We start from the raw sequence: 11,754 nt of genomic DNA, 5'->3' as shown, positions 1-11,754 counted from the left end.
CAACAAATAAATTATAAAGAGGAAAAAAAAGGTAGAATCTGTGGATTAAAAGACGTTCATGAAATATGACAATCTATAGATCTTTTTTAGATCTTAAATTCAAATATGCTTGAAAAAGCAAAAACAAAAAGGAAGTATTTTATAGTTGCAGAAATTTAAATTATGACTAGATGTTTGTGATGTTAAGAAGTTTTTAAAATATTTTTAGGTATAATAATGGTACTATGGTATACCTTTAAAAAGAGCACCTTTTAGAAATATACATTGAAGTATATGATATATTTGGGATTTATTTCAAAATACCAGATGAGAAGGAGAATGTGGGATAGATACAGATAAAACATGATTTGCTGTGAGCTGATAACTATGAAGCTGAGAAAAGGGTACATGGGAGTTATACTTTTTCCCCTACTTTGTATACTTTTGAAGTTTTTCTTAATAAAAAGTTTTTTTTTTTTAAAAAGGTTGTCTCACAAATATATATAATCTTACCTTATCTTTAGATGAAGAATGCTTCTTGGTGGCTCTGGGTTGATGAGTATTCTCTACAGTGACAGTGCCACTGTATTGACCACTATCTGTCTCCTGTAAGCTTCTATATTTACTCACTCTTCCCAAAAGTACAGGCTTTGAAACCTATATAGATATACCATGGATACAACACAAAACTTGTTTAGAAAATAAATTCTGGATGTAATCTACTTTTGAAAATTTCTAACTCATTTGAAATGTAGATAGTTTCCTTAACATTAATTCTCAAAACATAAAACATAAGGGTTTAAATTCCTTGAGAACTATATCATACTTTATTCATGCGTACACAACCTCCAATATCAAATACACTGTACCAACTCAATTAGTATCTATAAAAAGCAATGACTCTCAGATACCTGACAATACACTCAACAAATGTCTAAATATATGAATGAATCAATGCCCTTCACAAAAGACCTAAGGTTTTTTCTCCTTACCCTTTCTTCTATTATAGGAAGTGAAATATCAATAAAAGGATCTTTCACCATGGAGATCTTAAAAAGAAAACATATTGAGAACTTCAGTTAGAATTCTAATATAGATAATGTAGTTTTGTAAAGTCTTAAAGAAATCAAACTTCCCAGGCAACTTAAAATTTTAAGTTAAAAAATGTTCCTGGAATAAACAGTAATTTAATTGGATACAGCCACTTATTTTGCTAATCAAAATAAGATATTTCAAAACATCAGTAAGTGCAACCCAGCTGAATTTTATAATTCTGCTAATATGACTAGCCTGTAATATTTAAAGTAACTTTAAAATAAACTGTGTTTAATAAAACTGATAAACCGAAGATATAAACACAATTTTGGTGAAATTAAGGCTATAAAATAAATATGAAATATTAAGAAAAAGTCATGAAAAAGCCAGAGCTTGACTGTTTCGTAGATTCTTCAGTATAATTCTGTCCTGAAAGCTCCTCTCCAAATATTCAATACCTTGTAGTAACTTATGGTGAAAAATATGAAAATGAATATATGTATCTTCATGTATGACTGAAGCATTATGCTGTACACCAGAAATTGACACATTGTAAACTGACTATACTTCAATAAAAACATATATATATTTTTTTAAGTAAAAAAAAAAAAGTTCCTGTCTAGCTTGTGAAAAAGAAATCAACTTCTATGTTGAATACACTATAAATGTAAGTTGAGTTGACCAGTGAACAATGCCAGCAGGAGGGCGGGGCAGCGGTTAAGGGTGCTGACCCCCATCGTTCCCACCAGCCAAAAATCAGAGTATAACTTTACAGTCAGGGCTCTTTATCCAGGGTTCTGCAGTTACAGATTCAACCAAACGCAGACCATGTAGTGCTGTAGTAGTATTTACTGAAAAGAAATTTTTGTGTAAGCGGCTCCTTGCAGTTCAAACCCATGTTGTTCCAGGGTCAACCATAATATCATGGTGACACAGTCTATGCCTCAGTATGACAGGCTAGAAGGAGATATAATATAAAGCCCTGACTTTGTAAGACTAGAGAGATAGGAAGGTGATTCGGACTCTGGGAGAGGAAAATGAACACAAAGACTCCCTTTTATGATTAAAATCTGAAAGAAGTTTAAACCCATCATACTCTAAGGCACATGCTTTCAGAAGAATTCCTTACCAACCAACTGAAAACCTATAAAAATTTGTACGTGATTTAAGTTGTTGTTAAAGTACAGATGGCATTCAAAATGAAAATTATCACTAAATTCAAAGATGAGTCAAGTCTGCCTTAAAAAAAAACCCTTCAACAAATCATATAAATGTAAAATATTTTAAAGTAGATCAGCCTAAATTATGTTAAATTATTAAATTATTATTATTATACTAAATTATTAAATTATTACTATTGAGATTATAATTGAGGGGAATGCATACTTATATAACATAGTTACTCTCTCCACAGAAATTTCTCTTTCATTTTCAATCCAAACAAGCAGCTAACAACACATGGGAGCATATTAAAATAGGCTAAATGAACTCCACAGGTGTGTCAAAAGGAAAAACTAGATAACACATTTACTTTGAAAAATTATACATTATGTTTATTTATACATTATATTTATTTATACATTATGTGAAGGATTTATTTTTAAAAGACTTCCAAAAACTATTACGTAGTCATCTGTCACAAATAAAAATAAATGACTACTGATGATTACGTGCGAAAGAAAATGAAAACAATGTGACCATCATCTATTCTGTACTGAAGCGAATTTCGAAGTACCTACATTTGCACATTCTTCACACATGACCGTGCTAGTTAATTCACCAATAAAGATACGATCTATGAAGTTCATTTTCACACCTTCTCTTCCATATGCTGTAAAAATAATACTTTTTAATGTAAAAAACATGTCAATTATCAACCTAACAATGTAACAGGCTTTTTTTTTCTGTTGAATCAGAAGAAATCTAAATAAGGTAGACATCCATACCATATTTTTCTCTATGTTATGTCTTTCTCCTTTAGTAATTCCACAGAGAAAATGCGACTATCAACTACAGTAGTTTCCAAGAAATAACAAACTGTTCTTAAACTTAAGAAGTAAAATACATAGAATAGTAACAGCTATTCACATCATACTCAACTGCTCCCACCAGACTCTTTAAAGCCTCTGTGCCTAACCTGGAAGTAGGCAGAGGGATGGGAAAAGAGATTATGGTTTAGGATTACAGATGCCAGGACCATAACTGTGGAAACAACAGAGTAGTAACAGACAACAATGCATAGTGTAAAGAATTAACATGGCAATTAATAACTCAGCTATATATGTTACTCCTCAAGTATATAAAAAATGCTAAAACTATTCTGTTTGCAAAATATTTATAAATAAAAGAAAACTATGCCTGTGATTTGCTTCAAAATAATATGGAGTTGGGGAAAACAAGACGAACATAATACACCACAGTGGGGTGATAGGCACACACATGCGCTTCATTATACTATTCTCTCTAATGGAAGCTGGAAATTTTCCATCATAAACCATGAGGAAAACATATTCACAAACCTATCCACTCCTCTTTCAGACTTCTATCCTTTTTGGATCTCTACCTTCAAATTTCATATAAACAACATTTTAAATCAAACATTATTTGAAGCACTGAATGACAGAGCAGACTTTTATCTGGATATATCAATAAACATTTATTAATTATGATGATAACTACTTAGAAATTATGTTAAACTAAGACGTTTCATTAAGAAAAATTGCATGAAGTATTGAAAATAGGTGAGATTACAAAACTGGAAAGGGGTGAAAGAAAAACTGAGCAGTTATCCTCAACATGCACTAGATGGCACTATTTCAAAACAAAAGAACAAACAGCATCCTTGGGAATCCATATTTTTAAAAATCTTGAACCTTTAACTGTATATAAAGTTTTGTCATATACAATCATAATGTATGTATTTTTTTTATAAATTAAAGACATACAGAATATACATATAATGCTACCAAAACACAGAAGTTAGAAAAGAGAATAAATAAAATACAAATAATATTTTTTAAAGTTTTCTAAAAAAGATGACTTCACATTACCATTAGTTATTATCTCAAGGCAGAATATACATTTAGGACAAGGTAAATTGCCCATGACATGGGATATAAACCCACACTTAAATACTGATCATTGTAAATGATCAGCTTTGGTTAGTTAACATTCTTGCCTCATATTTTGGCCAATGAAGAGTCAACACTGGGAGCTGACACGTACGCTTGACTTAATAGTACTCCCTTTAGTAAATGGCTTCCTTACAGGAATCTCTGCAGCACTTACACATTTTGTCTAGTTAAAACTAGACAATGTCCACAATCTGATTATCTAAGCAAACTTCAACTGCAAAATGATAGTGTGATAAAAGTGAACTTCAAAGCGAGGTTGCTACTTTCAACAACCTTTCTAGTCTCCCATAGGATACTTCATCTGAGGACATCAGTGTCAATCTGTGTATTTGATGTTAGTTATATTTTTAAAAATTCACATGGATTCTAACATTTTCTTCCTTTCTTAAGATTAATTTATTTGGGAGGGGTAGAGGGAGATAATTAAGTATTTATTTATTCATTTATATGCAGGCACTGGGGATTGAACCCAGGACCTCATGCATGCTAAGCACACACTCTACCACTGAGCTATACCCACCCCACCCCCTAACATTTTCTTTCTATGACCCATTAGACTATCTTGCAGCCACAGGAGTTAAGTACACTCTCCTTTTAAGGCTGCTATTTCAGAGAATTAGTTCACATAAAGCTCAGTTCTTTTTCCCACAAACGAAACTTAATATTTTCTTCTAGAAAAGTTTTTTTAAGAAGAAAGTTTTAACAGTGAAAGAGTCAACATACCTTTGACTTTTTTTCTAGTTTCATCATCAGCAGTTTTAGTAGTTGGGTTGTTAAATGCTTTTAGAATGCCAGCTTGTATTCGCTATAAAACAAAGTAATAAGAATTTAATAAGAATCTATACTAGAATGTATTCTTTCAAAGCATTATTTTGTGTTCCTATGAACAGAAACTGGTTTAATAACAGTCAACTCAAGCCTCATTCTCTTAGTAAGAGGAGGACTTTCAAACAGCAAGGTACACTGGATTTCAGTTCCCTAGTATGTAAAATAAAATAACTGAATTAAAAAAAAATTAAGTATGTCCTTTCTTCCAGTTCTAAAATTCCATGAATACTTCTCTAATGCCAAATTCTCCCCCAAACAAAAGCCAAGGTCCCTATGGTTAGGTTCCCTCTTGCGTTTAATGTGTTTTTCTCAGTCTACCAAAAGCAAGCAGCCTAGTCTCATTTTTCTTATAGGTTAGAGTAAGTTCTCCTTCTTATCCCTTCTCTCCCCTATCTCTCCCTGTCTCTCACCCCCTCCCTCCCTCTCTCCTACTCTGTCCCTAAAATGATTTATTCCATAATCAGGATAAAGAGTAACAGACCATATGAAATTTCTTATCTATGAAGAAAATCTTAATATATAAGAAACATATTAAACTATGACCTCCATGCAGATTATTTTACTTACATACACATATTTGACTAAAGTCCAGAATACTGTCCACAGCAAGAATACCACAAATCTTAACTGTAGTTTTATTTGAATTTGTTGTCAATAATGATATTATTGGGATATTTGGTAATAGCTATTAAAATTCCATATGTATGTATCATTTTATCAGGCAATCTCATTTCTGTACTTACACAGATATACACATGCAAAATAACATATACATTATTCATCACAGCACTGTTTACAAAAGCAAGAACACTGGAAACAACATACAAGGGACAATCAATGAGGAATTAGATATGTTGAGCTTAAAAAAGAAGGAAGCTTCCTATCTTCTGATATGGAAAGACTGCTACAACGTTATCTGAAAAAAAGACAGAGGTATAAATAGTATATGCCACTTTTTGAAAAAAAGAAAAAATATACATATATATACACCACCAAATGAGAGCATAAATCAAGAAAGACAACAACGTGGTTTACAGGCAACAGCAGGGTGGACACATAAGAAAGGCAAAGGGAATTCCCAGAAGCACAGTTAGGAAGAATTCCAGGATGATGCCTATGCATCTAATGTGGGAGCTGACCAATCCAGACTGGAGTAATCAGACTTAGGAGATGGATGTACTGTCAACACCAGGATCCCCTCTGCCACTGTACCATGTTTTTAATCCAAGAACAGAATACATGGGGGAATGAACTGCTAATGTTCTTATTTGCCCCTCCGTGCCCTGCTACCTGGGTCAGCAGAGGATACACATTACCCGCCAGAACTGTTCTACTTGGACCTGTTCCTGAGAGCTATGTGATGGGCAATGATGAACTCAGAAGCAGAAAATACAGAGCAACCTCCAAACTTTTGGACCAGAGAGCTAGTACCTAGTCTCTCCTACATCTCTGCCAGTTGCTTTGACTTTGACAATCGTGGCTCAGAACACAGTCATCATCTTGCCTCCTGACTTCCCCAGAAAGAGCTCTTGTAAACTCTGGGAAGCCAAAGCCAGACTATGCTCCAGAGATTCTTTCAAATCATCTTCTTTTGGGAACCTTCATCCAATAATGACAATAGGTTTGTGTTTGCTACTCAGTTTTATAAAACCAGACTATATACTGTTTAAGCATACAGAGGTAGCTCTAAAAACTGTAAGAAAAATCAATGAAATGATTTCTGTAAAAGTCAAAATAGTGGTTACCTACGATGAAGAAGTGTTTGAAAAAAAAAAAAGGAATAGGTAGCTTCTACGGTATTAATAACATTCTTTTTTTTTTTAAACTCTGGGGGTGGTGGTAGGCAGGAGTGCTAATAGTATTTATATTATACTTTAAACCATATGTATATTTGTACACATTCTTCTGTATGTGATACGTTTTATAAATTTAACGCCCTCCCCCAATAATTATGAAACTGAGTTTTGTTTATTAACTAGCCTATGATCAGTATATTTCCTAGAACTGATCACTATTCTGTTCCAGTGCATTTTCAAAGTTAATGCAAGATTCAAAAACTTAAATATACGCACAGTAGGGTATAAAAGTAAACATACAGCAATCCATATCATGTCATGTTGTCTTAAAATATACTTATATATATGAAGGAAAGTAAAATAATGTATCCCAGAAGCTATTAAATATTGAAATAATCTCCAATTCAGACTCAATAAATTTGAAAATTGATATAACTCATGTAGAGTCTAAGCTAAAGTTGACTTTTACACCTTGAAAAAAGAATTTACTGAACTAAAATAAGCAAATTAGAATGGTGCAAATTACATGCAGGAGAAATATTTAATGGACCTAAATGAAAGGTTCCAATAAATACCTATGTTTACCTATAAATATTTAATACAACTATAAAAAGCCTCTCCAGCTACTAAAGATAAACTTAACTCAATTTAGAAGTCTGTAAAGTTATTGTACAATTTGAACATTGTACTAATTCAGATGTGTTCAACATGATTTAATGAGCCTTTACCACACTCTGAAATGTAAGCTACGATAACACTCTTTAAAAAAAAGTAAAAAAAAAAAAAAGCGGTTTAAATTAATAACTTTTAAACTATTAGAATTTTGTTTTTTTATTGTATCTTAGCCACAAATTTATATTCTCTGCTCTAAACTGTTAAAGAGTTAGTTAATAGGTAATTCATCATGCTGAATAAAATAAGTGGGCACAGGTCCATCTACAACCTTTCATCATTAACAGTTGTGCTTTGAACCATTTAGATTTAAAAAAAAAAAAAGATTTTGGTCAGGGAGCTGCTAACAACTGCAGCGTATTAATCAGTTAGCAGTATCAAGGTTCAACTAGTTCAATCTCCATATTAAACTTCTTTCAAAAATAAGAATGCAAAAAACTCAATTTAAGTTAGCTGAGATATTCTACCTTTAAAATAATCTTACCCAATAATGTATTAAAATGATACATCTTTGAGACTATAATAAAAATGTAGTATCATTAATTTAGTGATAGCTCAAATTAAAAGGAAAAAAGTGAAGAGGCATATATTTCTAAGCTGAAAAGACTGCTTATAAAAGAAGTTCTTATAGTGAATTTGATTTTATTTCACACATAAAAAATTTACAATTTTTGCACAGATGATCCCTTTAGCCCTCTACTCAGCAGGACCATTTTATATTCCTCAACTTCACAGTTATAAGAAAAAGACTTCAATGAAACAATAAGAAAAGAGGTCAATAGTTTTTAATCATTACTAGAAGATTCTGGTGGCAGACATACCGCTGTAGCGTTCCTTCAATCAAAAAACACATGGCAGTGACAAACTACAACAGCAGCCCGATTAACAGCTGTGGAGTTCCCAGGCCAGACAATGCAGCTCCTGCCTGGGTACACACTGTAACTGACCGGCACGACTGTCCTTGCTTATGAGGCTGAACAGATCCACAGGCTTGACATTTTAATTTTGCCACACCATCTAAAACCCTCAAATAGGGGAAGGAGGATAAGAGCTTTCAAAAACCAATGTTTCCTGCTGTTATTGCCTGAGTTTTTAAGATACTGTGAATCCCAATGCACCACTACGACAAAAAAATAATTTAACTGTAACAAAGAATGCCATCAAGTAATAAAAGTAAAATAGAAAAAAATTATAGGGATAGAGTTTATTGTTTTATTTGTAATATCAACAGAGAAAACCAATGTAAAGAGGTAACTTTAATTCCATTTACAATGATACTTGACCACTATGCATTGAAGATATTTCTGCAAATCATAAGGAAAAAAAAATCATTCTAGGAACTAAGAGTCTGAGTCCTAAAGCAACTCCTACGTTATCTGTAGGCTCAGAAGGTCAAAATGTGTTTACTATTCATAATACAGAGCATCTCTCTCCACCTTGCTGCCTTGTATCAACCCCTTCAGTAAGAGTATCAATATATTACAGTTATTGAATCAGATTTAACACTTTTTCAAATAGTGAAATAATTATGGTTAAATTTTAAATAGCAAGCTTTAAAAATGTACTATTTATACTAGTCACTGATGACCAAGCATTAAAATTAAACTTTAATAAGCAGTATTGTATAGAATTAGATCATTAGTTTGGTAGTCAGAAAGACTTCGGTTTGAATCTCCATTCTCGGTATCAGTTTCTAGATCTAAGAAAATGTGATCAAACATTAGCTTGGGGGATTGTGCTAATGTTCTCAAAACTTAACTAATTATAAATCTCTTAAATGATTTTTTAAAACAATACACAAATAAAATATAATACACAATTACAGTCAATTTAACAATTTATTCAAATTATATTCAAAATAACTGTAAACCCCCAAGAAATTAGCCAGTATAACTCATTTAAGAGACTGTTTTCTCCCCAATTCAAATTCTCAATTGTCCATTTAAAGGGTAAGCACAGACAACATATTCAGAAACATTCAGAGCACCTACTATGTGCAAGGCACATGGGACACCATTCCTTGAGGAGATCACAGTCTAAGACAGATGACAGACATAAATCTAAATAAAAAGTGGTAGAGTTCATAATCAAAATATATAAAAATAGATGGCAGAAATGGTCTGACCCCTTCAGAACTTGAATTCAACTACTTTAGTATGAAAGTCTCTAAACAGCTAATTAAGAATAGCATTGGAATGCACACTGTTTAGAAGCAGGAGGGAGCAATTAACTCATTCTTTAAGATAATTTATAAGAAAATATTAGAATGATAACTCTCTCTTCACTGAAAACTGCTCATTAGGAGTAAAGAAATACTACAGTGTTATGCACAATTCAAAGCAGGATTTAAAAAAAAGAAGGGTCCACGATGCCTAGTGACATAGTAAACACCCACCACAGGCATATCAGCACTTCACTTCCAGCTGGTTGCTTTACTACATATTAATACATAGATTAAGAATGGTATTCATCCTGAACAGGAAATAGATTTCACCTGTTATGACAATTATGATTGGAAGGGGCTGCCCAGTGTGCTATGTCGAGAATGATTCTGAGACCGAATCCTGACTCAGTGGAGTTGTTATGAATGATTAGCAAGGTCTGCTGTGAGTGAGAAATGGGGGCAATGGAGGGCATGTGCTGTGTATTTGACACCTTCAATATCTTGCATTTTGTCTGGAAAATTGTATCCTATTTGCATAGGACCCCACCAAAAAAAGGTGAATATAACTAATTTAATATTAAAGTCAACCAACAGCCACTCAATTAAGGGAGAGGATTACAATAAACACTGGGAAATCTATCCAGTCCTTCTTTACTCAGAAACACTGCCTGATCCAGGAGGCTGGAACCCCAATCCCTTGGTTCCTGACTAGATCCTAATCCAGCATGGGATAACAAAGTTTCTCTCTCTTGAAAATTTAGAATTGGGATTCACACATAGCCAGGCTCGTTTTTATACATGTGGAGCTGCAACATGCAAACCATGGTGGTCATGTGGTACCACTCAGACAGAGAAGCAAAAACACTACTCGGTCCGCAGACAGATGAATAAAGAAAATCTACAGAGCCAGTGAAACCAGGGGCAAAAAGGAGAATAGTCTCTGGATTCCCAAGAACCTTCCTGTCCTATATCCACCTTCATCTGGATTATTACATTCCCCTTTCTTTTTTAAGCTAGTTTTAATTAATTTGTTATTTATAGCCAAAGAGTATTAACCAATAAAGGATAATAGGATTGTGAAAGGATGAAAAAAATAATCTTATAGTAGAAGAGGCAAAAAAAAAAAAAAAAAAAAAAAAGCAAGGGGACAATAAATAGTTTAAAAAAATCAAATTATTCTCAACTATACACTAAAATTTTGGTAAAAATTCATTCCTTCAGTTTTGTGCCCTCTTCTTAAAGAGTATACATGATAACCATAAAGAAACCCGACCTTTGTTTCTTCTGTCCTCACTGCATCCAGCAGACAATGAAGAAGCTCCTGACTGTCTTGTTGCTGAAAACTTTTAAATCCAGGGGCCCTATGATTTAAAACCAAAACAAAGAGGAAGAAAAGAATAATCATTTTATCAACAATATATTAGTATTATTTACAATCATCTTGAAATAACATATAGTCAAAGATTCAATTTACTCTTTTTTCTAAGCAGAAAGACAAAAGGTGATTACTCATTCAATTCAGATGAGATATTCAGTACAGCAACATGGCTGTCATTTATTAAGCAACTACTACACACCAAGCACAAGTACATGTGTTAAGCTTTACACATGCTAAGTCATATAATCTTCAAACAAGCTTGGAATTTACTTTCTCTAGCTTATATGAGGGCTCAGATCGACTACTTAAATAACTTGCAAGGTCACACAGTGGGCAAGGAAACAGTATTCAAACCCAAGGCACTGTGATTTATTATCTTCCTACCTTAAATCACTCAAAGAAAAGCAAGAGATTATGATAAACTGATACCTTTGTGAATGTATTCAACTTATTAATTTGATAATCACATTTCCTGTATATTAAATAAAAGGATCAGGTGTTATTCATGGAGACATCGACAGCAAGTATTTAGTTGATTTCAGTAACTTTGAAAAATAATATTTTCTTCAATGAACTCAATGCTAAAATGAACATTTCTGCCTTAAATGCAAACAAGTACTAAATTTAAAAAGTGCTCTGATCTAAGATGAAGAAAGAATTTTGTCAAAATGATACAAAACCTCAGTATCTTGTTAATAACATTTAATGAAAAAAATATGAAAACAAATATATATGTATATGCATGACTGGGACATTGTGCTGTAGACT

General features: G+C 32.8%; 1 protein-coding gene across 9 annotated transcripts in view; it reads right to left on the bottom strand.

Annotated features, from left to right (window-relative positions):
* USP45 (ubiquitin specific peptidase 45) overlaps window positions 1–11,754 on the bottom strand; it is a 59,497-nt gene that overhangs the window by 13,334 nt on the left and 34,409 nt on the right. For 8 of the 9 annotated variants that reach the window (XR_012508687.1, XM_074368591.1, XM_074368593.1 and 5 more), the window contains 5 exons: window positions 10,882–10,969; window positions 4,872–4,953; window positions 2,754–2,845; window positions 972–1,028; window positions 493–636 (listed from right to left, as the gene is read on the bottom strand). Coding sequence is in view for 8 of the 9 variants with exons in the window: in XM_074368591.1 (XP_074224692.1) it covers window positions 493–636; window positions 972–1,028; window positions 2,754–2,845; window positions 4,872–4,953; window positions 10,882–10,969 (463 nt within the window). In the remaining variant the exon portion in view is untranslated. The remainder of the gene's footprint in view (window positions 1–492; window positions 637–971; window positions 1,029–2,753; window positions 2,846–4,871; window positions 4,954–10,881; window positions 10,970–11,754) is intronic. The other variant, XM_074368588.1, reaches the window with a different exon arrangement.

This window comes from Camelus bactrianus, chromosome 8 (genome assembly GCF_048773025.1).
Source record: "Camelus bactrianus isolate YW-2024 breed Bactrian camel chromosome 8, ASM4877302v1, whole genome shotgun sequence".
In the NCBI taxonomy this organism is placed as follows: domain Eukaryota; kingdom Metazoa; phylum Chordata; class Mammalia; order Artiodactyla; family Camelidae; genus Camelus; species Camelus bactrianus.
This window is presented reverse-complemented; position numbering and strand designations above follow the sequence as displayed.